The sequence below is a fragment of the Hippopotamus amphibius genome, chromosome 4 (genome assembly GCF_030028045.1).
Source record: "Hippopotamus amphibius kiboko isolate mHipAmp2 chromosome 4, mHipAmp2.hap2, whole genome shotgun sequence".
Classification (NCBI taxonomy): Eukaryota; Metazoa; Chordata; class Mammalia; order Artiodactyla; family Hippopotamidae; genus Hippopotamus; species Hippopotamus amphibius.
Window position 1 is genome coordinate 185576548 of NC_080189.1, and position 27279 is coordinate 185603826.

The window sequence follows — 27279 nt, forward strand, 5'->3', positions numbered from 1 at the left end:
AGGAAACTGAGTTGTGAAGTGAGGTGCCCAAGGCTAGTGCTGGCCACAGCTATGAAAGGATCCCTGAAGTTGGGAAGCCACTGAGCCAGGCAGAGCACCCATGTGGGAGACCAGGTAGCACCTCTTCCTGAGCCACGTGAGGGTCCTCTCCCTCCACGGGGTCCAGAGACATCGCTTCTTGGCTCTGCTGGCTGATCAGGATGGGCATGGGGCACAGAAACCTGATCACTACCTGGGCCCACTCTCCAGGTGTGCCACCCTCCCTCCCTCCCGTCTTCCCAACCTGGCCCCCTGCCCTTGGTCAGGCTGACCCAGGCCTGTGGAAGCTCAGGGCCTGGCAGGAGGGAGCCCTGTGTAAACGTTGGCTCAACAAATCCACAGGCCCAGGTGGGTGGTACAAGGTCTGGGTGAGTGTGGAGGAGGAGGCAGGAGACAGAGGCCCCTCTGTTCTCTCCTGGAGGCCTTGCTAACCTCCAGGATGAATAAGGCACTTTCTCCAACCTGCCTTCCTTCTAAAAATAGCCCACCCCCCAAATGCCGGAGAGGTGGGAGGCAGAGGTGCAGAAGTTTGCCTGGCAGCCTGCTTTAATTTTAAACCTGCGGCCATCACAGGCCCAGGGCGGCCCCTCTTAGGAGGGGGTTGGGCTGCCCTTCCAGGTCCTTCCCGTCCTCCTCTGGCCCTTCCTCTCTGCTCCACAAAGAGGCAGGGGCAGACATGTCACAGGAAGCCTTGCCAGGACTTGCTGACACGCGGGAATGGGTCGAGGGCCTGAGCCAGCAGGAGCCATCTCCGGGTTTCTGGTGTGCAACGCGGGGGAGGGGTGGGGTGGGAGTGGGGGAGGGAGGGGGCGGGGAGGGATGGTGCCCTCTACTGAGCTTTCATCCTCGCCCCTCCCAGGCCGAGTGTTACAGCCGTTTACACGCGACTTTCCCAAGGTCCCGCAGCTGATAAAGAGCTGGGCTGCGACAGAATCCCAAATGCGCCTGAGCCTAAGCCCAGGCGGCGCCCACCGCGCCACTCTGGAGCTCACCCCCTAACAGGGCGGGTCTTGGGTGGAGGCGACCCCTAACTGGAGATCCTGGGACCCCACCTTGCGCCGTGAGCTGGGGAATGGGGGGGGCCAGGCCCAGGGAGGCAGCCCCATGGGGGCGGGGCAGGGCATCTCTACCCTGCGGGTCTGCCTGCTCCGCACAACACGGCCCGCGGCCCGCAGGACCCCGGCCCTTCAGGACCTGCCGCCGAGCTCACACGCAGCCACGGACCGACTGCTCTGGGAGCCAGCGCGTAACTCTAGGGGGCGGTGCCAGAGACGTACGCCCCGCCCACCGGGGGCCCCGCCCCCGGCACGCCTGGAGCTGGGCCACTTAAATTTTGCAACACCGGGAGAGATTGAGGCGCAGCGATAGACACCGACCCTTGCCCAGGCCCACGGGCGCTTAGGGGCAGAGGCCGAGCCTTGGTGTCCTGTTCCCAGGCTGGTCTCTGCCCTGGACCCGGTGGCAGTGTAGGTGGAATTTGCCGCTTTGGGCCTCTACATTCAGCGAGTGGTAGCCTAGCTCCCCAGTTAAGACCTAGGACAGGCAACCGGCTGGTGGTGTGGTCCTTCCCCGTCCCTGCCTGCCGTGGGCGGCAGGTGCTCTGCGGCGGTGATCGCACTGGATCCCAACAACCGCCCCATTTTATGGAGGGATACGCTGAGGCTGAGTCAGAAATGCCTCTCCCAAGGCGGTGCAGCCCAACATGCGGCAGCAGGAATTATTCTCTTCTTGGGGTCCCCAGCTGTGCCGCCACTTCCCAGCTGCCCCTCTGCTCGGCCTTCTACTCGGGCCAGACTGGCCCTGTGCCCGAGGCTTCTCTGAGACAAGGCTGGGGCTTTTCCAAAGGGATGATACGGAGAAAGTTTGGGGAAAACAGCATGGAAATAGAATAAAATAAACATCAGAGCCTCGTGCTGAGAAGCGGGCACAGGTTTGGGCAGGGGTGGGGTGCAGCTGGGAGTTGAGAAGAGGTCCGGGAGCAGCCCCTGCCCCCCCAGGCCTGGGCCCCAGCTGCCTTTTAGGGACTTAGTCTTGAGTGGCGGTGGCCCACAACGGGAGGTCCCACACCCAGACGTGCTCTGTGAGCTGGAGAACAGGAGGGGCAGACGAAGGAGCCCCCAGTGTCCACCAGGCCCTGGCCCCATGGGAAGACCCAGTCCTCAGAGGCAGAGACCTAGGCTGGAAGGCTGCCTCTTTCTTGCCAGCTGTGTGGCCATGAGCAGGTTCCTATGCCTTTCTGAGCTGGTATCCCAGTGCAACATGGGTGGAGACTAGCTACCCCACGGGGTTCCAGGACTCCCACGGGAGAGCCCTGGGTGATCACCTCGAGGACCCCCTTCTGTCTCTGGAGTTGTGCCTGCCCCTCTCATCTCGTAGTCTCTGACCGCTGGAGACACATGGGGCCGGAGACCAGCAGGCAGGCCGGCCTGAGCTGGGAGAAAGGCCCATCCAACCAGTTGGGTGCCTCACAGGCTTGAGCTGGGACTCCTGTGGCCCCACGTCACAGAGGGGAACCCAGGGCTGTGGGAGCTAAGGACTCAAGAGGTAAATCAGAGGGCTTCCTGGAGGAGGTGTTGGCATCTCCAGGTACAACTTTGTCTGTCTGCAGATGTCAGCAAGGTGCTGCAGCATCTCAGGTGCCTTCCAATCTGTTATGGGCTGGATTTTGTCCTCAAAAAATTCTTACATTGAAGTCTTAACTCCCGGTACCTCAGAATGTGACTGTATTTGGAGATGGGTCTTTAGAGAGTGACTAAGTTAAAATAAGCCCATTTTGGTGGGTCCGAATCCAATACGGCCTTATAAGAAGGGGAAGTTAGGGCACAGACCCACAGACAGAGGGATGGCCATATGAAGACACAGGGAGAAGACAGCTGTCCACAAGCCAAGGAGAGAGGCCTCAGGAGAAACCAGCCCTGCCGACACCTTGATCTGGGCCCTTGCAGCCTCCAGAACTGTGAGAAAAGAAATGTCTGCTGCTCACGCCCCCCAGCCCGTGGTTCTGCGTTCCGGCAGCCCTGGGACAGCTCACAGGCTTGTGTCTGCTCTCTCCAGAGCGCTGCCCGGAGCACCTACCCTGCTACGCGCCATGCCCCTGTGGCTCCAGACCAGGGGGAACAGGCCTGGATCTGTCCTCCTTGGATTTTCCCTAAGTTTTTTTTCCCTAGGACGCCAGCAGTGGAATCCCCCCCAGGAAGGTGTGGGGCCTGCCTCTTCTGGGAAGTCTCTGTGAGCCTCCCCTGAAATGTCTTTAGCTGGGGCCCCTGTGGAGGAGGGGGCCCCGTGCTCCCCGGACGGACCAGGCTCAGCCCCACCTCCACAACTTCCCGCAAGCAGGGACCCCTTCCAACCCTCCTTGTTGGTGAATGTAATGCTGCCTGTCCTCGAGGGCACCCCTCCTTTGCCGTTGCTGTGTCTGTCCCCTACTCCCCAGTTCTGCCCTCGGGCTCTCAATGTGAGCTGGGCAGGGCCCAGGACTGGCGCTGGCAACTCTGCCCTGGAGGGAGTGGTCCTTCTGGGCTTGGGCGCTGTGGGCTGGGCGCTCCACTTCCGGCCAGCTGGCCCCTGCTCCCTCTGGCCTCAGTCTGACCACGGAGGGATGGGCCGGCCCAGCCTCCCCGGCAGGGTCCAACCCCCCACGGCCTCCAGGGTGCTGCTTCCTCGTGCCTCCCCTTCCACAGCCCCTGACCTGAGCCTGAGCCTGACACCTGCTCTGCCAGGAATCACAGGTTGGCGTGATTGCCGCTGGAGTAGAAGCGGGTGGAAGCACTTCTGAAAGTGAAAGTATGGGGTTGTGGCAGAGGGTGGGGCTGGAGGTGGTGGCCAGTTAGACCAGAGCTGGGAAGTCCCAGCTGGTGGCCACTCGCTCTGGCTGCTCTAGTGCCCGGGCCCCCCTGTGAGGGCCCGGCTCGTCAGGCTCCTCCTGGCGGCCCCGATCCGCGTGGGGTCCAGGGTCGACTCACCCTGCAGGTATGTCCGTGTCCGCGCAGGTGGAGCAGGAGGGCCCCTGGGGCGCTGTGGGGAGTAGGCGGGGATTCAAGGGGCTGAGGACAATTGCGGTTCTGCTAGTGGCTTCTGGGCTGAGGGCTCAGCTCGGTGCCCAGGCCAGAATGCCAGCTCAGGTCACAGTGATACACGCACACACACACACTCGTGCACACACAACACGCACAGGTAGAGAGCATATAGGCATGAACATGAAGACACGCAGACACGCATGGACTCTCGAACAGAACTACTCACGGACCCTTGGAGGCACACACATTCTAGAACAGAGGCACACACACACTGGGAGACACACTCAGGTTAACACACAGGTGTGCAAGACCCACGTGCGCAAAAGTGGCTGCACAACACCTGTGCACCAACTCGCCTACATGAACCTGCTTATCTGTTTTCCTGGGCACCTGCCATGTAGCAGCCCTGGCTGGAGGCTGGGTCAGGCCCATGCCATGCGCTGGGGGACTCCTGGTCAAGGGGCAGGTGCCCCAGACCCTGTCACTGTCCCTCAGTCATGGGAGAAGGTGTGCCCAGGGCAGGAACCAGACCTAGAGTCGGAGGCACTGACCATGGTCTGGGGCTCAGATGGTCAGGGAAGCCTTCTTGGGGGAGGAGCCACAGGTGCTGAGCCTCAAAGGCGTTGGCAGCTGGAGAAAGTGGGGGTGAGGTCACTGCTGGCGGAGGGAACAGCCTGTACAAAGGTGTGGAGGAGAGGTGAGTGCATCCAAGTGATCGGAGTGGGTGAGTGAGTGAGTGAATAGATGAAACTGGAGGGGCCAGTTAGGAAGGGCCTTGAACACCCAGCTAAGGAAGAGTCTGTGCTCCTCCTGAGGGAGGTGGCAGTTCAGGGTAGGGCAAGGGCTTATGTTTTGCTGCTATTAAGAAAGGAAGTCTTTTAAGTGTGTTTTAAAACTAGGCTTTTCTGGAGTATAGGAAAGCTGTTTTTAAGCAGACAGTCATATCACCTACAAATAATGACATTTTTTATCAGGTTCTTCCAATATTTATACCTCTGATTCATTTTTCTTGCCCTATTGTCTTCACTAGTTCTTCCAGGCAAACGTTGACTAGAAATTCCCATCTGAGAACACACATGCTTGTCTTCTTCCTTATTTCAGGAGAAGAATCTTACCTTGCAAGGAAAGGTCTTGAGAGGTTTATGTTTTGGCAAGACCCCCGATTGCTCTGAAGAGATGGGATCCAAGGGGTCTAGGAAGGAGTACAGTTAGGACTTGTGAGCAGGTGATGGGGGATGGCAGGTGGGAGGTATGAGGGAGGCACAGTCCTCTGCCTGAGGTGGCTACTTTGGAGCTTTGAAGGATAGGGTGATGGCCCAGGCCCAGGGTAGGTGGGGATGTTGGGATGGGATGGGCACTGAGGGACACCTGGGAGGAGCTGCTGTTGGAGGGCAGGCCTAGGAAAAGGGGGTGGAAGCTGGGGCTGGGGATAGCAAGTGGTGGGTGAAGCCCAGACTTGTTCTTGGTCGCAGATAGGGTGGCCCCGGATGAGAGCCTCCAATGACCATGTCTTCTGGGTGGCATTCCCACCCCTGACTCTAGCCTTGCCGTGGGTGCATTGGCCTGACCTGGAGAACATGAGGCCTAGGGCTCAGGCTAGGTCTGGGTCTCCTGGGCCTTGAAGCTCAGCTAGCACCAAGCCCCAGCTGCTGGGGCCAGGGCCTCTGGACACTCAGGGCAATGGGACAGAGAGAAAGAGAACAAGAGAGAGGCCCCATGGGTGGGGAGGCAGGCACGGGGCAGGGGGCAAGGTAGAGTCAGCAAGGAGTCTGCAGCCCAGAAGACACCAGCGGGACGCCTGACCAGGCCAGCCCAGGCGGGGGGTGACCCTTACACTGCTGATTCACTCCTCCTCCAGGCTGGCTCTGAGGTGACACGGAGGGGGTAGATGGACAGAGGCCCCCAGGCCAGTGAGGAGGCCCCATCACCACAGGGACAGTCCCAGGGCCTGATGAGCTGACAGGTGGTACAGCACAGCCCAAGGACTCTTCGGAGGTGAAGGCACCTGCACCCCAGGTTCTGAAATCCAGGTCAGATTTGGGGAGCAGAGGGGGAGGCTGGGAAAAGGAGTAGCCTGAGCAGAAGCTGGGAGGTAGGGACAGGCAAGAGGGGACTGGTGAGGCTGGGTGGGCGCAGGTCAAGGGTGCCCAGAAGTGAGGCTGGAGAAGTGAGGTCCAGGATGGGGGCTTCAAATGCCAGGCTGTGGGGCTCAGGCATGGCCTGAGGGCTGTGGGGAGCCACGGAAGGGTTTAAAGAAGGAGAGTGACCTGGTTGACTTGTGCCTTATGAAGGTCAAGAATGACTTGGGAAGCTGTAGGAGCAGGATTCAGGGAGCAGGGGGCAGAGGGATGAGCTGGGGGCCTTGATGGACCTTCAGGGCAGCTCCGGTTTAGGACAAGGGTGGTTGAGCAGGGTGGGTGGGCTCCAAGTGTCTGCCTCTGTCACCTGCCAGGAGACCCAGCCACCAGCTGGCCCTCCTCCCCCAGAATTTGCCTCTAGGCTTCTGGGAGAACTTCAAGTCTGACCCCACTCCTGACACCAGGGAGCAGGCCCCACCTTCAGTCCCTCTGCCAGAAGGAAGGGCTCCTTGGGCAGCGACACTGGCTTGCGGGTGCTGGGAGACATGGGAGCCCAGCCTCTGCTCCCAGGTTCCTAGACAGACCTGGGCTGGCCCAGGCTCTCCACCCCTGAGCTGTGTGGCTTAAGGCAAGACTCTGCCCCTCTCTGAGCCTGTCTTCTCATCTGTGAAATGGGGTGAATGACACCATGCCACTTTGTTATCATGGGGATCTGACACGTGCCAGGCCTTGGGCTGAGCATGCAGCAGGTGCTTACTAAGTGTGAGCTCTTCCCAACTGAGCTAGGCGGGCTTGTCCTTCCCCCAGGCTCCCTGGAGACAGAGCCCAGAGCAGCAGGCTGGGCACAGCTTCATCACCACTCCTGCCCCTGCTGTGCTCTGGGGGACGCCGGTGTGGGGGGGTGGAAGGGACAGGTGCTCCTGTGACCGTGCTCCCTGCCATATTGGGGTTGGTCTGAGGGCAGGGTCCCTGAGTTCTGGCACCGCAGGAGGACAACGACCTGTGGCCGGGGTGGGGCTGATAAGGCCCTCATCAAGCACCTGGGCCTGCCCCTCCCTCCGCGGGGCCCCCTTCCAGCTGTTCGGTGGCCTCTGGGAGACGAAGGTAGGCCTCAGCGGACCCCCTGCATGTCTGCCCCCTGGACAGACATCTCGCTGGAGGGCATGAGGGGGTGGCAAAGGGTCTGGGCCCTGCCCAGCCTGGTGTCATCCCGCCCCCAGGCACACTGAGGCCTGGGGAGAGGCCGCTCCTGCCCACTGTCACCCAGCCTCGGGTGCTGGCTCCCACCTGGCCTTTGTCCCCACGGGGTGGGGGGTGACCTGGGGACGGGGTGTGCTCATGCTCTGGCTGCCCAGTGACTTCAGCAGGTCCTGCCTTTCTTTGGGCCCCAGTTTCTTAAAGGCTAATGTGGGAACGTGCGGGCCCCCCACACCTCCACCCACTCTTTACACAATGGGCGGGTGGGAGGGCCCAGCAGGCCAAGACGTTTCTCTCCTTTTTCCACCCCTAGCTTAACCTGAAGCCAGAAAATCAAACACAGCCAGGCTGGGCTGAAAGGGGGTGGGGTGTAGGCGGAGCCTGGAGGAGCCTGGGTGGTGAGGGTCCTGAGATGGGGTGGGACGGGGGCAGCCCCTGTTCTGCATCCCCGTGACCTGGGGACTCCCTCCCTGCCCTCTGTGGGGGAGGGGCCAGGGCATACGTGGCTGGGTTGTGGGGAGGAGATGCAATGGGTGAGAAACAGCCCCGGAACCTCCAGCCCCTGGTTAAATATAGAACCCTGGCCCCTCCCACAGCCTTCCCTGCAGGCTGCAAGGCCCTGATAAGCCCCTGGTGGCCAGGGCCAGCCCCCTCTGGCCTGACCCCTCCTCCCTCCAGTTCTGAGACACCTGGGGAAAGGGGTGGCCTCCCACTCCCACGGGGGTCCCTGAGCTCGGCCTTGAGCAGACGCAGTTAGGCCTGCTGGCTGAAGGGGGTGAGCTGAGGGGCCTGGGGGGTGGCAGATGGGTTGTGGAGGGGGTGGGTGTTTTAGCCTCAGGACCTAAGGTCCAGGAAGTCCTGGATGTGGTTGCTGGGCCCAGCCCTGGGGACTGTGGGCTGCGGGCTGCGCTGTGTCCCAGAACCTGCACGTTGTTTCCCTCTCCAGCTCTGATGGGAGGGTCTGGCCTGGCAGAGCAGGTGAGGGCATGTACCTGGGGAGACCTTTTTGGAAAATGGTGTCAGGGAAGGTTTCCTGATAGAACTAGCTGTCTACGTCTGCAGAAGTAGCTGCAGCCTAGCACAAAGATGGCTCTGGCCTTGGGAGCTGCCTGGTGCCATTTCCTTTTTGACAAGCCCTGGGGTCACCTCCTGGCGAAAGCGTCCCTGACCAAGCCGCTGGGCCCCAGCACACCCCCCAGGGCTCTTATGGGTTTCCGTGTCTGCTCCCGCGGGCTGGGCGCCTCCCGGGCTTCCTGAGATTCCCTTTCACCCCCAGCTCTGCTGCTGCCAAGATGCCCTCGCCACAGACAGTGGCCGCTGGGCCAGAGCTGCACAGCCCCAAGGAGCCTGTGGAGCCGCAGACCCCAGCTCAGGACGCTCGGCGGGCCAGCAGAGAGGATGAGCCCAGTGCCCATGGTGAGGGCTTGAGGCCTGGCCTGGGCACCCTTCGGCGGGCCTTCTCACGGGCGAGCCAGCGGGCCTCGGGCTGCGCTCCCCAGGAGGACCCAGGCCTGCTCAGGCGCAGCTCCCGCTTCTTGTTCCGGACTTTACGACGAGCTCTGGATGATGCCCTGGCTGCCGACCAGACCCAGACCACCGCTGTGCCAGGGGAGGCCCACGGCCGGGAGGTACCCTCAAGGGCCATGGACAGTGTCAGCCGGCAGCCGTCCACTGGGGCGGGGCCTCTGGACCTAGAAGGTGAGGGCTTCCCCACCACTAAGCAGGGGAGGAAACTGGGGCCAGAGAAGCGGGCAGTGAGACCCAGGCTTCCTGAAAGGCTCTCCTCCCCAGCTACCCCCAACCCCTGCCCCTGCACAATTGCATGTTAAATTCTTCCAACATTTCAACCCGGGCAGTTGAGAAGAGTGAGGCTCAGAGAGGTTAAATGACTTGCCTGGTGTCTCACAGCTGGGAAATGGAAAAATGGGATTTGAATGCAGATCTGCAGGACCCCAGAACTCCACAGGCTTCCACAGCCTGGCACCTGGCCAAATCAGAGTGGTGGACAAGGCACTGGCCCTCTCAGATCACAGGGTCACAGAGCGTGCCTGGGAGCCATGGGCAGAGGGGAGGTCGGGGGCTGCCCAGGAGAGGATACATTGGAGTTGGGCCATGAAGGGGGGTGTGGGTGAAGGTAGAGGGCTCCCAGGAGGTGGAGGCAGGCTCAGAGCAGGGAACAGCAAGAAAGGCTGAAACTGGACACTGGGGACACGCCCAGCCTGAGCTCTGACCCCACCAGACCTGCAGTCAGGGCTGTACTTGAGGCCACCAGGTCCAGCTCCGTAGAGATGGGAGGGGGGATGGGAGCAGCGGGGAAGGTGAGCGCTGAACGCGGGGAAGGCAGGGACGGCAGGGACTGATCCCAATCGCTGTTTTGAGCCAAGCTTGGGACCTGGGGTTTTGCCTCTTCAAAGGTGATTCCAAAGGACATAGGGCAGTTGGGGCTGTTGCTCCTGGAGCAGGCCTTGAGATAGAGCTCTGGGGCTAGGCAGCCCAGCTCCGGATGTGTAGGATTGGGGCCGACAGGCCTACCTGGGGCGTCCCCCTCATTGCCCCTCTCCTCGCCCGACCTTGCAAAAGACAAACCTGTGGCCGACCTCATCACCGAGCGGAAGCTGCTGGCGGCCTTCGAGCAGCTGCGGCACCTGGAGACTGAGCTAATGGCCGAGAAAGCCTCCCGTACCTTCGAGCAGGACCCCACGGGCTTCGCGCGGCGCGCCATGGACCTGTGCCTACACTATGACAGGCTGGCGGCCGAGATCTGCGCCATCGTGCGCGATACCCTGGGCCCGGCCGGCGTGGAAGCCGCCGCGCTGGCGGAGCTGGCCCGCGTGGTGCGCGCGGAAGAGGAGGCCCACCCGGAGGCCCCTGCAGACGGCGACTTTCTGCGCACGCCGCGCCACTGGCGCCAGCACTGGGAGGATGCGGTGCGGCGGAGCGCGCAGGAGCGCGTGCAGCAGGCGGGCTCGCGGGAGGCCCCGGGGGCCGCTGAGGGTGCGTCCAGCTTGGCCCATCTTCTGGCCCAGCTTGGCGGCTTGGTTCGCGACGACCTGCGGAAGGTGCAGCGGGAGGTGCACCCGGCTTATGCGGCCGCCGACTTCCCGGCGTGGGAGGCCTACCTGCGCGCCTTCCACGGCGCGGTGGCCGAGCGCCTCCAGGAGCTCGCACATGACGCCCGCGGCTGCGAGCAGCTCTACGTCCTGCTGGACTGGGCCGCCAATGTCTACAGCAGGTGAGGCCCCAGCCAGGACGCCATGAGGGGAAAGGAGGGACTGGCACTGCCCCCCCACCCCCCCCACCCCCCCGCGGCCTTCAGGAACCTGCTCTGAAGAGCACAGGGCACTTTTCTTCTCCTTTTCCTCCCTGGGAGAGTGCCAGCGATAGGGCATCTTATCGGGAGCCGTTTTCTCCTCCCCATCCTAGACCTCGGTGCTCTCCCTCTCTCCTTTTCCTAAGGGGCCACCCATCGGCAGGTTCCTGAAGCTGGAAACCATCCAGATGGGGGCCAGAGGTTGCTTACCAGGCAGGGAGCCCAGTTAGGCACAAGCTAGTCCACAAGGTGCCTTAGAGTGAATTAGCAAAGGACACCCCCTCCAGGCAGGACACAATCACGGGCTCATAGCCCTTGGCATGGGTTGGCTTTCACCCGAATTCTCGCTTTGGATGGACACCTCGGGTCAGGGCTCTGCAGAATGTGAAGGAGTGGATCACCTCTCCAGCTGAGCACTCCCCAGCTCCACAGGCAAGCTGGAGGAGGGCGCCAAAGTCCTGGGCTCCTTAATATGCTCTGTGGCCTCAGACAGGTACCCGCCTCCGTCTGGGCCTCCCTAGTATGGGCTGCATAGTGGCTGGCCCCTGAGCTGCATGGTCCTGGGGGCTTTTAGAGTTCAGTCTTGGGCGTACCCTGACCGTGAGGGTAGAGCTCACACCCAAGGCAACCCGGTTGAGGTCCATCTGGACAGACATCTTTATGCATTCTGTTCACGCACAGCTGATGGCTTAAGGTGCCAGAAAATCCTGCAGTCAGAAGCTGGGGAGAGGGGTGTTTGGCATGGAAACCCTGAGGGCGTGGCGGGGAGCCGCATGTGTGAACAGAAACCCAGCTTCGGGGCCTCAGGGAGATACCCGGAGATACTGTTAGGCTTTGAGCCTATCCAGAGGGGAACGGGGGCAGCCGCTGCACTTCAGAGTTCCCTGCCGACCTTCAGGCCCCACCCTGCCTTCCAGTCCAGATTTCCTGGGCTCCCAGGACCTGGCTCTGCTCTCGGAGCCCCTGCCCCCGCTCCTGGCACCCGATGTGTGGGCCCGACTGGAGAGCGACTACACCAGCTTCCTGGAGGTAAGGCCAGGGCGGGGCCGGGCCAGAGGGGGTGGGGTCCAGGTTGACTGTGGCCGCCGCCCCATTGTAGGGTGGCCCTGTGCCCAGGATCTCCGCCCAAGCTGTCGCTCAGGCCGGACCCCCTTCTCCCCCTGTAGTCTCGAGCGTGGACCCGTGCCCCGGCAGGGTGGCCCTTGTCTTCATGGGCACGCGACGGGGCTCGGGAGGTAGGGAACCTCCTTGCTGGAAGGGTCTCACTGCGGCCCCTTCCTTACCTCGCACAGACCAAGATCGCTAGCTGCTTCGATGGCATCCTGCAGCTAGAGCAGAGTCGCTGGGCAGCTGCCGAGGCCCCCGACATGCTTCAGGGCCACTACCATACGCCACTGTCCATCGACGTACACACGGTGCGCCCAGGAGGAGGGACCTGTGTTTGGGCCTCAGGCAGTAGAGACACCCAGAGCTGTAAGACACAGTCATAACCGCCTCTCCCAGTTGACGGGAGCTTGAGGCCCCACGTGGGGCTGGATCAGAGGCCCTCAGGCCACATGGCCAGGCTGGGAGTGCCAGGCCACAGCTTCCAGCTCAGCAGGTGGCCCCTGTGGGTGCGGGGAGTTGGCAGGGCTGACCTCCAGGTTGGGGCTGCTGGAAGTTGCAGCCGAGACTGTGAGGAAGAGCAGGGCAGGCTGGAGACTCACTGAGCCACGAGGTGGGGGGTTGGGGGCATCGGGATTGAGGGCTCAGAAGCGCCTTCAGCATGTGGCATCCCTCGCAGCTTGTGGCAGAGCACGTGAAGGCAGCCAGCGCTATCTCCGCGGAGCTGGAGGCCACCACCTTGCGGATCTGCGCACAGGCGCTTGGCCTCTTCCTGCCCAGGTGAGGGCACATCCTGGACTGGGGCGTGGTGCATGGAGTGGCGAGGCTGTGAAAGGTGGTCGTCCCTGGGGAGGGCCCATCCTGTTTGCTCAGAGTCCGAGATCCCAGGACAAGTGAGAGGGAGGATCCTCATCATAAGGCCCGAGGGATGGCAGACACGGGGTCATAGAAGCCAGAAAGAGTCTCCAACCTCTGTGTACCCCTCCCCCAGGTTTCAAACGGCTTTTCTAGAGTCGGGGGCGGTGACAGAGCCTAACCTGTGCGCCAACATCAATGCCTGCGAGGAGCTCAGGTGGGTTTCTCTCGCTCCTCCGCAGGGGCGGTGCCGAGCGTGGCCAGCAGGGGGCACGCAAGCTCAGGGAACCGGACGCAGAAGGCTACCGCGGTGGCCTCAGGCGGCCTTCCCAGGAGGCAGCCAGGGATGGCCCTCCCTCCGCCTCTGTCCCCTCTATGGGGTCCTCCCTCGGCCCCGCAGAGGGATGGAAGGGATACATTCTGGAATGGGATGCGGGGAGTTTCAAGGCTGAGCAGAGGCCAAGAAGCCCTCCCTGACACTCCCGCCAGGGCTTTGCTGGTGCCTGGGTTCCTCTGCCTCTAGGGGCAGAGGCCCTCCCTGTGGGCTGGCACTGGCTGTCCCCCTTCTGTGCCTTCAACCCCAGGCCAAGCTTTAGTGCTCCCCTATTGAAGATGCATCAGTTGCTGCAGGGCAAATATGGGGTTCCCATGTACAGAAGGGAATGTGGAAGCTTGGAAAGGAAATGCCACTTGTCCATGGTCACACAGACAGTACGTGCTGGAACTGGGACTTGAACCAGGCCTGTGTGACCCCAAAGCATGACCAGGATGAGGCACTGCTTCTCTAACACTCTCTTGTCCCTAATCTGTGCCAGGCTGGTCCTGGGCATGGGGGACCCTGGGGTTCAGCCCCAGGGAACATTCTCTGCCCCTTGGTAGGCAGCCTCTGGCCACACCCCTAATGGCAATTTAGCCTGCCTTTCTGTGTCCTTGGGCCGGGGACAGGGCAGAACCTGGCCCTCAGTTTCCTCAACAGTGAAAGGGGGACATCGTAATATTTGGAGAGGCAATTATGAGGCTCAAATGAGGGCCCCCGAGTCAGGAATGGCCGTGCCGCACTGTTCTATCCCCAAGAGGGATGGAGGTGTGGCTCCGCACTGCTACAGGGGAGCTCTGCCACCAGTGGGACCACCACCCCTCCCCTGCCTACCCTGCTGTGATCGGCTCCAGGGACAGTGCTGCACGCTCACTTGACTCTGCTCCCAGGGCTACTGCACTGTGCAGCCCCGGGGGCTGCCCTTCACATTACAGTCTAAGTGAATGGCGTTGGTGTGGCACCAGCCTTCATGGCTGTATGCCAGGCCTTGACCTCAGCCTGCTCCCCCTTGCCCACTCTGTCCCCTGCCCTGCTCCCTCCCCAGGACTCATCTTCTGGTCAGGTTCCCGGGAAGCCTTGAAGAGCTGGAGAAGCCCCTGGTGGCTGCTGCCTGCGCCTTTCAGAAGCAGCTGCTCCGGGGCTTGCAGGGCCGTGTGCAGGTGAGGGGGATGGGCCCTTCTGTCCCCACTTTCCATGACCAGCAGGTGCCCCCTGTGTCCTGGAGCCCGGGAGCCCAAGTCCTGGCATTTCATTTACCGTGGGGGCAGTGCTGGAGTGGTGTGGGGGAGAGGGGGAGCCGGCAGAGGACCCAGACAAGTTCCCAGCTGAGCAGGAACAGCTGGGAAACAACTACCTTCTTCTTTTAGTCTCCATGTCTCAGAGAGGGTGTGTCCAAGGAACTGCACCTCATCCAGCCCCCAGCCCCACTCCCAGGACTCCCCAAGCAAGGCCTGGCTAGAGGCTCAAACTCAAACTCTGCCCCCTGGGGCACCTGACCTGGCGGAGGCAGTCCCTACGCCTAGTGACATCATTTGTGGTAGGAGAGGGGATGTCACCAAGGTACCATAGAGAAGGGGTCAGACAGCTCCCCAGACTTTCCTCCTGTTGGCCGACTGTCCCTTGGCCTGAAACACCCCTGTCAGGAGCCATGCACTGGGCTTCCAGGGGCGGGTCGAGCGGACGGGGGACACCCAGTTAGAAGACTCCCCACCCCCGCCTGCCCCCAGCCGCTCTTCAAGGCCCTGTGCACAAAGGCCTGGCTGACACAGGACGTGCTGCGGCCCCTCATGGACAAGGTGGTGGCGTTTGCCCGCCAGCTCGAGCACGTGGCCCCACCCCGGGCGCAGGTATGGGGGGCGGGCTGTGGTGGGGGCGTGCCCAGGGCCCCTACAATTGACCCTGACCCCGCCCCCGCCCTGGCCGCCCAGGAGACTCTGCAGGAGGTGCACCGTTACGTTGTCCGCGAGTACCTGGCGCAGGCGCTGAGGCCACGCGAGCGGTTCCGGGGTGTGGAGCGCGTGAGTGGCTCCCAGAAGATGGGCCTCGACGCGCAGGCCATTGGCAACACCTTCCAGGGCTTGGTAGGAGCGTCGTCTGACTGCCCCTGGGCGCTGGCCTCCTTGGGGGCCTCCAGCGCGGGGAGCCTCCGCAAGCTCCCCCCATCCTCATTTCCGTTCTCCCCTCTAAGAGCCCCCGCGGGGCGGGCTTTGGTGGAAGGAAGCGATTCTCCCCACTCTCCACCGACCAGGGCGGGCCAGGTGGGGACGACGCTTTGCATCTATCTGCGTTCATTTGCATGCAGTTTTGGGGGGGGGGAGGTGTAGGGAAGGGATAAGGGTTGCAGCCCCGTGTGATGGACGGGGAGTACGGAACACCTCTCCCGCACCCCTGATGGCGAGCAGTTCGAGCTCAGGCACGTCCTCCTACACATACGCCCCGTATGTGGGCTGCTGGTCCCCCACTCGCTGTACGATGCCAGGCAGGATTTGCCCGCGGGGCCTCGGTTCACCCATCTGAGCGGACACTGGAGGACACCTCTGTGCTGTATGCTGGGGAGGGAAGAAGACTATCGCGCGGCGATTGAGTTCACGGTGCCGAGGCCCGCGTCCCCTTCCGCGGTGCGGGGGGCAGGAGGCGCCGCGGTGGTGGCTGCGGGAGGGCTAAACGGGGCTCTCATGGAGGGGCTGCAGGCAGGGGCGCCAAGAGGGTTCCTGGGGGGGCGGCCCGCCCGGGGGGGTGGGGGCCGCCCCGCACGCGTCTCCCTGTCTCCGCAGGGCTCTGAGGCCACGTGGTTGGACCAAGCTATCCCGTGCGTGGCTGACATACTGGGCGAGACTTACAAAGACGACATCCAGCGGCACCTGGAGACACTCATCGCGAGCTACCCCGACATCAGGTCCGTACCCCACTAGGTTCTGGCGAGGGCCGCGGGGCCCTGAGGTCAGGGGACTCGAGCCTTCAGAAGTGTCCCTGTGCCTGCAGGTGTGCAGGCGAGGAGCCCGAGGGCGGCGCGAGCTGGTCCTGGGGAGGGGGGACGAGCGCCTCGCGGGCGGGGCGCGGACTAGCGCGGCCTCAGTGCGCAGGCGCAGGTGCGTGCCCTGCGGGGGGCCCCTGATCTTCAGGCTGTCGGGGGCCCGGTGGGATCCCCGCTGCCCTTCCCTTGTCGTCTGTTCTCGCCATCCTCATTCAGTCCTGTGGTGGGATGGGGAGGCACGTCCCCACTCCTGGAGTCTGAAGGGAGTCGGAGCCCCCCTCTGGCGTCTGACGGTGGGGAGAAGTCCTTGCCCCGGGAGTCTTAGGGGAAGGCGCGGCCCCCACCTCTGGGAGAAAGCCCTTTCTGGAAGCCCTGGCCAGGAGGAAGGAGGCTTTGATCCCGGGCTGTGTGTTGGGGTGGCGGGGTGAGTCATCGTACCCGTGGAAATCGCGGCCCGAATCTCTCCACGGCCTTGGAGATTCCAGGATGGGGAGGCCGCAGAAAACCCCGGGGCCTAGCCCCTTCCTGGAGCCACCAATGACCACCCCCCAACCACCGCTCGGAGAACTCCCGGCCCCCAGCCCGCAGTGTCTCTTTGGCTTTGGCTCAGGGTGACCGCCCCTCGCCCCTCGCCCCTCGAAGCGCTGGAGGTTCCCCTTCTGGCCCCTCGGGGCTTTCCTGCGCTGGGCTGGCCCTCCCTCCCTAGCTAATGGAGGCGGTGCTTCGGGCTTCTTGGGGTGCTCGGGATGGGAGGGGCCCCCCGTGAGGCCACCGGGCCCAGGCCTCCCACCCCCACGCTGCCTTTCTGCTTGCTGCCTGGCTGTGACTCGGGGCACAGTGCTCCAAGCAGGAGGCCTTGACTCCTTTAGGAGGCCTGAGGCCCGGCAACTCCCCTGGCCTGGACCCGCCCCTGCGTGGCCGCGTGGCTGCCTCCCTCAATCCACTAGGTTTCCTGAACCTCCGCAGAGGCTGCAGAGGCTCTCCCGGGTCAGGCATGCCCCTTCCCCTCTCCGCCGGCCCTGCACCCTTCAAGGCCCAGACACCTCCTCCAGGAGCATTGCTCGTCCTCAGGCTCTCTCAGACCAAGCTCCAGGAACGCTGGGTGCACTCGCGCTTCCAGCTGGGGCCCCGGGCTTCCCCTCACCCTGGGGTCCCGAGTGTCGCTGGAGCTGCTGGATGTGCACTGAGGGTCTGCGCGTCTCTGCAGGCGGGACCACGTGCTGGCCATTCTAGCGCTGCGCCGACTGGGCCGCCATCGGAACCAGCGCCTCTTGCGGCACGCCCAGGACCTGCTGAGGGCTGCGGCGAAGGCAGGGGGCTCCGGGGCTGCTGGGGGCCACGTGCTTTTCCAGGAGATCGAGGTGCCCACCTCCATGGATGTGCTAATCACCTGCATCTAGTGGTCCTGGGCCTGAGAGGGAGCGGACCCCGGGTGGGGGGCTGTGGTTGGTGGAGGGTCAGCCCCCTTCCCCCAGGCACTGAGCCCCAAGGCAGGAGCTCAGGGAGGCCCTCTCAGCCCTGCCCCCAAACCTGAAGCCCATGGTCATGGAATTTCCATCCTCAGCCACGCATGGCTGGTGGCCAGAAAGAACAGCCTCGAGAGAGGCATTTCAGGCATTTGTGGGGGAGGGCTTGGGGTGTCAGAAGTTCCCATCAGTACGGCCCACCCAGGAAGCCCTCCCTGCCTAAGTCCAGCACCACCCCAGTCTGAAAGTGAAGAACAGCGTATTTATTTTTAAAATAAACATGAATTAAAACGATATCTCCTTAAGAAGGGGCAGGCCAAGTTGACTTCAGGCAGGAGGTCTGGGTCCGCATGCACCCAGGGGCCAGCCGGAGGTTCCCTGGTGACTCCATTTGGTGATGGCTCTTTCCTGCCCACTGTACCGATGGGGAGACTGAGGTCTAGAACTGGGAAGGCCCACCCCTGTGGCTGCAGAGCAAAACAGGCTTTGACCCTGGGCCCCTGGTGCCATGTGCCTAGTGAGCCTTGTCCAGTGGGGTGGGCACTTCTCTGTCCTGTTCTAAGCAGCCCTGTGCCCTGGGAGACAAGAAAAGGCCAAACCTTGTTCTGCAGCTTGAGGTATTTGGGTTAGATGTGAGAGGGACTTCCAAGCAGTGAAAGTTGTGTGCTGCTGCAGGGCAAGTGTCAACCTGCAGTGTGCATATGGGGGGTTGACCTGGCAGATCTCGGCTCTGGATGTGGGGCTGCAAGGAGATTGCTCTGCTGTGCCCCTCCTCATCCTTCTGTCACGAAAAGTTGGCACTGACATTTGGCTCCAGCCTGCTGCGAGGCTGCTGGGAAACCCATTTGCATAGGCAACCTTGGGCTTGCCAGGAAGGCTGAGCTCTGAGATGGGAAGATTGCCGGGATGCTGAAGTAGGCAGTGACAGGTGCCTCTCCCCTGGGGGGAACGGGAGCAGGTGCCAGGGGCAGCCTGTTCCATGGGTGCACTTGGCCAGGGGTGGAGCAGTCAGGGGGCCAAGGGGATGTCCAGATCTTCTTAAATGGGGAATCCAGCAGGGTGGGGACGGGTAGGGCAGGAAGGAGGAAGAGGAGCGGCTGGGGTTCCCAGGCTCTGGGAATGGGTGGGGGTGGGGATGGGGTGTATGAGGGCTGACACTGACAAGCAGTCCTTGTGTCAGTGGGGAAACTGAGGCCCGCGGAGGATGGAGGTTGGCACTGCTTCACACCAGGCCCCAGCACAGGTGGGTGGCCTGGAATCCTCACAGCCAGTGAGAGAGGAGGTATTGGAGGGACACCTCTTTCCCTACGAACAGGTAGGTGATTGACAGCTCAGCTTGACCCCACATGTGACCACAGTGGCCGGCAGTGGTCTGGGTGGGTGGGGGGTATAAGAAGCCTTGATCTGGTTTGGTCCTGGCCAGATTCTCCCCAGGGAGCCCCTGTCACCCCGTCCCACATTTGAGTTCCAGGCCCCTCAAGTAGGCCCCCTCCTGCAACTCCTGGCCCTGACCCTGACCCTGACCCTGATGGGCCTTGCCTTGCCTGAGCTCCTTGGCTGCAGGCTGAGGGTCCTGGGGTGGGTTTCTAAGCCAGGCTGCAGACGTAGGAGGGGATTCAGTCCTAGCTGTAGGAGACCGTAGGCAAGTTTCTTCACCTCTCTGTACCTCAGTTTTTCCAGCTGTGAAATGGGGGTGCCATCTGTGCCTCCCAGGCTGGGGAGAGGGAAGTAAGACCCCGCCATAAAGCCAAGCTTTGGCCCCCCTCTGACCCCATGTTCCCAGGGGCCTGGCCAGGGCACCATCTGCGAGAAAAAGCTGAGAAGACCCTGGGTGCGGGGTGGGGGACTCTGTCAGTGAATCCTGAGGTGGGAAGCGGGGTCCGCAAGTGGGGAAGGCCCCCAGAAGGAGCCTGAGGAGAGGCACGGGTCTAAGAGGAGAGGCCCTCCTTCCTCGTGTTGCAGTGGAGAGACTTAGGCTGAGACCCAGCCCAGAGACAGAAAGTCAGGGTTTTCCTGGCAGAAACCTCCATGCCCAGGGAGGTGGGCGTATGCCCTGTGTGTGCTCCTGTGAGCCCAGCAGTCGGGGGGCTGGGTGGGCTTCCCAAGCCCACGTTGGGGTGAGCAGGAGGCTAGACAGCAGCTCCTATGTGGGTGCAGCCAGGGAGGCTGCGGACTGGAGGGAGGGCTGAGGCCAAGGGGCCCAGGGCTGGCTCAGGTCCAGGGCTCTGGCCATTGGCTGTTCTGCCCCGGGCTTGGGGGCTGTGTCCGGACACCCCCACCCACCCACCCACCAGGCCTCATGAGGCCTTGCAAAGAGCCAGAGTGTTTCCTTGGCCATCCTGTTGTCCAGGCCAAGCGTCGGGGGAGGGGGCTGGCTCTTAGAGCTGCTTCCAGACTCGTAGACCCGGTTTTCTGGCTGATAAGGAAGCATGTGTGCGTGTGTGCATCTGTGTGTGTGTGTGTTCACGTGTGTGTGTGTTCCTGGAATGTGCCAGCCCCTGTCAGCACCCAGGGATGGGGGGCAGGCCTTGCCCAGGGTCTGTGCTCCTTTGTGCAGTGGGATGTCCTCTGTGCCCCCAGAGCTTGGGTCCCAGGCCCCACCTCTGACCCCTGGTCCCACCTCTGCCCGGCCACCCCCTTTCCCCTGCATGGCCCCCTGCTCTTTCCCCTTCGATTCAGCTTGGCTTTCCCCAATGCCCATGTTTCCTGTGGCTCCTTCATGGACCGAGGGTCACCTCTGGTCTCTGACCCTGAGCCTGTGGGTCCGTGATGGGGCTGGGGGACAGTGAGAGGTGCGGGGTCCTGCCTGTCCAAGGCGAGGTGCTCGGGTCTGAGGACAGGATGAATCCAACCTGCTGACCCATGGACAGCCTGGGGCGACAGGAGGGACCTGGGTGCCCACCCTAGCTCCACCTGGGCTGTGCTCTCTGTGGCCCGTGGCCCGTGCTTGAGTGTGTTCAGGTCTCAGCGCTGTCCTCCCACAGCTGGTGACCTGGCCCTTTCCTCTCTGAGGCTCGGCGTCCTCGTCTGTGGCACAGGAGGAGGTGCCCAGCAGGCGCGGGAGCTTGGGGGTAGATGAGACCGGCCACAGAGACCTGGCACCAAGGGCGGGCTGCGAGGGGCCGTCAGCATGTCACCTCCGTGCCTGCACAGCCTCTCCCTCTTCCTTCCTTGCCTGGTGACCCTGACCCCTTCCTTCCTGGCCCTGGACCTCATAGGGCCCCTGGACACAGGGGCGGCACCCTCAGCAGCTGGGATGCGGTCCTCGCAGGGCCCCTCACCACTGCCCCGGAGGGGAGAGGAGGCTGCAGGGTCCCCAGGGCCACTTTCTGTCCCCGCTTTCACTCCCTTGCTTTGCTACCTCCAAGTCCCTTAGGCAACTCCAGCTTGTCAGAGGCCCCTCCCACCAAGGTCAGTGTCTGCCCACCATCCATCCTTGGCCCGGGGAAGGAGCTGGGACGCTGGGCAGTGGCCCGGTGCAGGGCACTGTGATCAGTTGGGGCTGCTGACGAGGGCTGAGCCACAAGAGCTCGGGGTCTGGGAGAATCAGGTCCCACTGGGTGGCAGCGCAGGCCCCTAGTAGGCGGATGTGCTGGGAGCCAGGACAACCCCACCCCCCATCCCTGTGGCTGAGCGCCTCCAGGGACTCAGCGCAGCCTCCCTGGGCCCCTGCTCTAGTGAAAAGCTTGGAGAGGACTGAAACCTGGACAGGTCACACCCACCTCTGGGTCCACTCCTCTCCTGGGACCCGTGGGGTCATTACAAAACCCTTCCTTCTTCCAGGGATTCCCATCCTCTGTGTGCACCCACCCACCCATTATGGACTTTTCAAATGCATCTGTTGGGACGTCCCTGGTGGTCCAGTGGGTAAGACTCCTTGCTCCCAATGCAGGGGGCCTGGGTTCAATCCCTGGTCAGGGAATTAGATCCCACGTGCCACAACTATGAGTCTGCATACCACAGCTAAAGATCCCATGTGCCACAACGGAGGCCCCACCTGGTGCAGGCAAATAAGTAATAAATAAGTGTTTTAAAAAATAAAAACAATAAAACGCATTTGTTAAATGTTTTCGTTTTTAACTTTAATGTTTTTGATAAAATGATACATTCACGTAGTTCAAAGTTAAAAAGATACAAAAAGGATATACAGTGAACGCCTCCTTATTCCCATCTCCCCAGAAACCATGAGGGTTCCTTATAGGACCCTTGAGCGTGTAAGAAGCAATACATGTGGATATACACACGAACACATACACGGATAGTGGACTGTATACACGGGACATCCGTGGATACTGACATTTCAGGCATTGGTGAAGTACCTGCTTGTGTTGGAGGGAGTTGGGCTGGAGGATGGCAGTCCTTCCTGAGCCCTGTGAAAGCAGGTGATGGAGAACCTAAGGCTCTTAGCACGGTAGAATCCTCCAGTATCAGACTCTTAGAATGTGGGAAAGAGGAATGACGTGAAAAGTCATGCCGTTCCTGGGATGCCCTCTGTGCTGGCTCTGCACGGTGATTTACGACTTTCCTCCTTCCTAAGGATTTGGTGCAGGGGTTAAGAATTAACCTCTTATTTTATAATAACTTTACGTGGAGTATAATCTATAAAAATATCGAATCACCATGTTGTACACCTAAAACTAACATAATATTGTAAATCAGCTATACTTCAATTAAAAAAAAAAAGAATTAGCCTCAGGATTTAGACACCTCTGGACTGGGATCTCACCTCTGCATCTTCCTAGCTGTGTGCCTCTGGGAAGTTACTCCACCTCTCTGGGCTTTAGCTCCTGGTGTAAAATTGGGAGCATTACAGGAGAAAATGCAGGTATGCTGGGTGAGGGCCTGGTCTGAGGTTTGTCCTCCCTCAGAGTAGCAGTTATTGTTATTTATATGCACTCTCTCCTTGAAGCCTTCCCTGGCACCCGCCTGAGCAAGTGTCTGCTCCATTTCCCTAAGGAGGGAAGGCCCCAAGGGGTGAAGCAACATGTGTCGTGTCAAAAAACACTGATGAGGGAATTCCCTGGCAGTCCAGTGGTTAGGACGTCACGCTTTCACTGCCAAGAGACCAGGTTCCATCCCAGGTCAGGGAACTAAGATTCCACAAGCCAAGGCACAGCAAAAACAGAACAAAACAAAACAAGAAAACCACAGGTGTAAGTGGTGGAGTGCCCCGGGATCCAAGGGGTCCCCAAGCCCAAGCCCCCACCATCGTCGTGCCTTCCTTCTCCAAAGTCTAGAAGGGCGGAGCTCCCGGGGTCGGATGAGGAGACGTTTCAACACCCGGATTTGAGGAAATGGCAGGCCCTGTGGTGGTTTGGGGCAGGCTTCCCCTGCTTTCAGCCTTGGCCAGCCTTACACAGCACTGGGATTCCCACCAGAGCTCCTGCAACTTGACCTGCCTCTGTCAGTGGGTGGAACTTTATGTGGTGCAAGGCTGTTTTCCTGGAAATAATACCATCTAGGAGAATGGGCAGCCCTGGGTCTGAAGGGCTAGGAGCTGAAGTTGGCCATCTTGCATCACCACTGAAAGCCATTATGAAAAGCCAGGCCTTTTTAGGAAAGAGGCCAGGCCACTGGGGCTGGCATGGAGAGTCCCTGATGCCCTGTAGGGGCACCCCCTCCAGGGAGCCCTCCTGCATTACACTCCTTAGAAGGCCGCTGGGATTGGAGTCCTGCTGCCCAGTGGGCCCTGCTTTTTCCTGAGTGGCCCCACCTCCAGCACAGGAAGTGAGCCAGGCTCACTGAGCACCAGTGGAAGCCATTTCTCCTCAGGCCTCATTTTCCCCATCTGCCAAACCGAGAAAGGAGTGTGGGTCTGACTTCCTCCTGGGAGGAAGGGAGGGGCTATGAGCAAGCAGACAGCTTCGTGAGGGATGGGGACACTGCCTGTCCGCGCACGCCTACTCTGAGGAGTGCCCTCCGGAGGGGCTGGCCTGGGAGGGTGGCTCCTGGTCAGCTGTCCTGGCCATCCCGTGGTCCTGGGGGAGGTCAGGAGACTCTGGCCAAGGTCAGGTACAGCTGCCAATGACCCTGAGCAAGTGACTTCCCCTTTGGGGAAGGCTGGGTGGCAGCAGAGATCCCAGCCTCAAGGACTCAGCTTTTGTGTCCATTTACCCCTCCAAGACTTTGTTTCCTCATCTTCAGTGGAGGATCAGGTGACTCTGTCTTAGAGAGGGGGACATCCCCTGGGACCCAGGAAGGGTCCCAGGTCCGGTGACTGCCTGAGAAGTGAAGGGAGAAGCAGTGGGAAAGCCAGCGTTGGGGCAATGGGAAGTGCAAGTCATCGCACAGAGGGAAGTGGAGGGCGGGAGGGGGGGGGCCGTGGGGAAGAGCCCACCCGCGGTCAGCGCCGCCCTGCCGGCCAGGCCAGGTCCTCCCGGTGCCCCTCCATTCCAGTCCCATCCCCCACCCAGCTTTGGCACCTGCTGCCCCCTGTGCCAGAGCGGGCTCCCTTCTGCCTTGCACGCCCCTCTTCCAGGGAGCTCCGGGAGGGGGAATAGAGGGAGGGTGGTTAATCACACACCGCCAGCATTATTCTCTGGCTGGGCTGCCAGGACCGGGTCAGCCCCTCCTGCTGCCCCTCAAGGTGAGGGCGGAGACTCAGGTAATTGACTGAACAACGTCATGAAAGAGATTGGGACATTTTTTTTATTTTTCAAAGATGAAAAAGGAGTGGAGGGCAGTAACATCTCCCGTTTCTGCATCTAAGCTTCCTAGCCCGCCGGTCAGTCCTTCCTTGTGTCGGACTTAAATACATCTAGCTGTATTTCAGTTGATCAACATTAGGGGATAAGTAATATAGCACAACGCTTACTGCATGGCTCCCAGCTCCACCACTGACCGCCACGTGACTGGACCTATCTGTGCCTCGATTTCCTCATCTGTGAAAAGGGGATAACTAAGAGTATCCACAAGATGATGAGATCAGGTCATGCATGCAAAGCACCTAGACTAGAGCCTGGCACCTGTGGAGTTCGACAAACGTCAGCTGTGTCCCCAAAAGAACGGAAAGCAGTGTCTGGAAGAGAGTTGAATGTCCATGTTCACAGCAGCACTATGCACAACAGCCAAAAGGTGGCAGCAACCCAAGAGTCCGTGAACAGATGAAAAGATAATGAAATCTTATTCAAGTTTAAAAAGGAAGGACGTTCTGACACATGCCACAGCATGGATGAACCTTGATGACATTGTGCCTAGTTACATAAGCCAGTCACAGAAGGACAAATACTGTTCTTTTGCTCCCACTTACATGAGCTACTTAGAATACTCAAGTTTACAGAGACGCAAAATAGAATGGTGGGTGCCAGGCTTGTGGGAAGGTGAGAAGGGGGAGTTAATGTTTAATGAGGATGGAGTTTCGGTTTTGCAAAGTGAAAAAATCCTGGAGGTGGATGGTGGTGATGATTGCATAACAGTGTAGAACTTAATGTCACTGAACTGTATACTTTAAATGGTCAAAATGTTGCATTTGGTTATGTGTACTTTACCACGGTTTAAAAAGTCAGCTGCCATTTCCAAGTAGAGGGAAGGCATGTGTCCTGGGCCTCCCAAGCCCCGGGTTGCGTGCAAGGAGCTGACCACAGCTCCTGGCCAGGTGCTGGTGCACTTGACTTCCGGGCCGGCCTGAGGGGTCTCCTGCCAGTCCACTCCGCCTGCTGCCCTCCCTGCCAGGCGGAACTGGCCTGCAGCACCCCCTCCCGTCCCCTGGGGAGGTGGGGGATGGGACAGCAGCTGGCCAGGAACACTCTTGACCAGCATCTGATGCTCATTTCCTGCTGAGGGTGGAATTCTTGGCTGGCCTCTGGCTCCTTCTGGAAGTGTCTGGTCTCCTAGGGACAGTTTCCTCATCTGTCAAGAGGGGATTAGAATAGCTCCTGCCCTATGGGCCCCACCGGCAGTCACACCCCTTGGCCCTCTATGCAGCCCTATTTGCAGAGGATTTCCCTTGAGTTGGGGGCTTTGTGTATGTGACGCTTGACCCTCATGCCTGAACTCAGGGAAAGGGGACGTGCCTAGTGCAGCCACAGGACGGGAGGGCAGCTCTTCCCAGCCTCTGGCCGCAGCCTGGAGCTCGGGTGTGGCCACGGAGGGGGAGCGCAGGTGGCGTGGCAGCTGGGGACGAGAGTGGCTGCCCAGCATCTGCCCGGCGAAGCATTCTTCCTGTCCCTGCCAACCAGGGTCAAGGGCTCACAGGGGATGGTGGGGTCTGCGAGCCTGACACCGTCCCCTCCCACCATGACCCAGAACACTCTGGAGTCTCTAGTGATTTCCCAATCTGTTTGGGCTTAGAAGAAAAGGCCTGGCGGGAAGGCTTGGGGATTGCACAATGAGGCCATAGCAGGCAGCCGCTGAGGCAGTGGGCCAGGACCCCTTGGTTCTTGTCCTCGTCACCCTGTCTGCCTGGATACACTTGGGGGGATCTGGTCTTTCGTCTCCCCACGTATGCGCTGATGAGGCGCTGGAATAACCCTCCCACTCACGGGACACTGTGACTGTCAGTTCAGATCTGAAAAATGTCACCCCCAAGGCCACAGGGAGAGAAGGGGTGGAGTCCATCTTACTGCAGCCTCCTGAAGCCCCCTCTTCCCACACCCCCCTCGCGCTGCCCCCACCCAGGGACAGGTTCGATATCCAAGCCCAAAACTGGCCCTGGGCCACCACTCCCGAGGAGGAAGAGGAAGTTGTCAATTCCAAGGGGCACCCCCACCTCCCCCCGGCCTTGCCCACTTGGCCATGCCTCCCAGGCTGCAGCGATCAGTGCCCAGTTCCCAGGGGGAGCAGGGAACCAGCGGGGAGGGGGAGGCGGTGGCAAACAAAAGGAGGGAGGAGCAGAAGCTCTATTAAGAAGCAAAAAGGAAGCTGGTGCCCAGGGGGGAAATTCCTGAGCCACAGGGTCCTTTCCAGAGGGCAGGAATTCCCAGGACGTGAAACAGGGAGGGGGCACTCTTCACCAGCACGCCTCCGGCCCCTTGACGGACCCAGAGACACAGGGCTCTGGTGGGGAAACGGAGGCCCAGAAAGGGATGTGACCTGCTCAAGGCCACACCGAGTGAGGACAAAGCTGGGCTGAGTGAGCCTCAAGCTCGAGCTGTTGGGGTCCCCACCTGGTGCCTTCAGGAGCCTGTCCTGGCCCAGCCCGGTCCCAGAAAGGGAAAGGGCGTCCGTGGGAGTCCGCCAGGCCCGGGTGTGGGTTCAGACCACCATTTACTGCTTGTGTGACCTCAGGCAAGTCCCTCACTTTTGTGAGCCATTTCCCCATTCTAAGCAAGACCTGGTGACGAGAGTGTGTGCCCGGCACCAGCACGCACCCACCCCAGCCCCCCCTCCCTCAGGGAGCCTCCTCCATGAAGCCCCCTCCCATGGCTCCATGCGGCCACAGTGACACCCGGAGTGGGATCCCTCTCTCCAGACGGGGTGATCCTCCGCGAGGCCAACCCCCGAGAGACTTAGGTGGGACCGTCCCCATCACCCGACGGCGGGAAAGGGACTCCCCACAGGTGGGGTGAGCTGGGGTGGGGAGGGGGCTCCTCTGAGCTGGGGGGGGTGCTGGCTCTTATGACGTGCGCGAAAGTGGTCCCGAGCGCGGGGGCCCCTTCCAGCCGGCCAATCAGAAGCCGTCGTCGCACAACGGGTCAGCGCCTGACCCATCCTGTCGGCCTGGGTGCGGGGCCCCTGCTCCACACAGCCTGGCGACGCTCGGCCAGCCCCGTGCCCCCGCCCGGCTGGTGGGCGGCACTGACCCCTTCCCACACTCCCCTGCTGGGCAGGCCCCGCAGCGCCTCGGGGGGCGCGCGCGCGCGACACCGGACACGGGGCCACAGGCAGCCCCCGCCACCCTCTGCCTTGGCCTCCGCCCGCGGGTTTTCCGCGGAGGCGGCGGGCGGGGCGGGCCGGGCCCCGCGGGGGCGGAGTCTGAGTCTATTT

General features: G+C 61.4%; 1 protein-coding gene across 3 annotated transcripts; it reads left to right on the forward strand.

The window, feature by feature from the left end:
- The first annotated feature begins 3887 nt into the window (after positions 1–3887).
- Positions 3888–18363, forward strand: EXOC3L4 (exocyst complex component 3 like 4). Of its 3 annotated transcripts, XM_057732711.1 has the most exons (12): positions 3888–4008; positions 8607–9028; positions 9911–10562; positions 11558–11669; positions 11933–12055; positions 12424–12524; positions 12736–12816; positions 13961–14075; positions 14643–14762; positions 14844–14996; positions 15690–15811; positions 17097–18363. In XM_057732711.1, the coding sequence occupies exons 2-12, from the start codon at positions 8623–8625 to the stop codon at positions 17287–17289; spliced, it is 2178 nt and encodes a 725-aa protein (XP_057588694.1). In that variant the 5' UTR covers positions 3888–4008; positions 8607–8622; the 3' UTR covers positions 17290–18363. The 3 variants fall into 3 exon arrangements, with proteins under 3 accessions (XP_057588694.1, XP_057588692.1, XP_057588693.1); XM_057732709.1 differs by having other exon boundaries at positions 14643–14933; XM_057732710.1 differs by lacking the exon at positions 3888–4008 and adding an exon at positions 5936–6085 and having other exon boundaries at positions 14643–14933.
- Positions 18364–27279: the final 8916 nt, after the last annotated feature.

Excerpts from the sequence above, each read along its gene's own strand:
- EXOC3L4 (XM_057732709.1), top strand. The coding sequence starts at position 8,623 with ATGCCCTCGCCACAGACAGTGGCCGCTGGGCCAGAGCTGCACAGCCCC. Across the intron at positions 12,056-12,423 it reads TGTCCATCGACGTACACACG|CTTGTGGCAGAGCACGTGAA; the intron begins GTGCGCCCAGGA and ends CATCCCTCGCAG. Across the intron at positions 12,817-13,960 it reads AATGCCTGCGAGGAGCTCAG|GACTCATCTTCTGGTCAGGT; the intron begins GTGGGTTTCTCT and ends CTCCCTCCCCAG.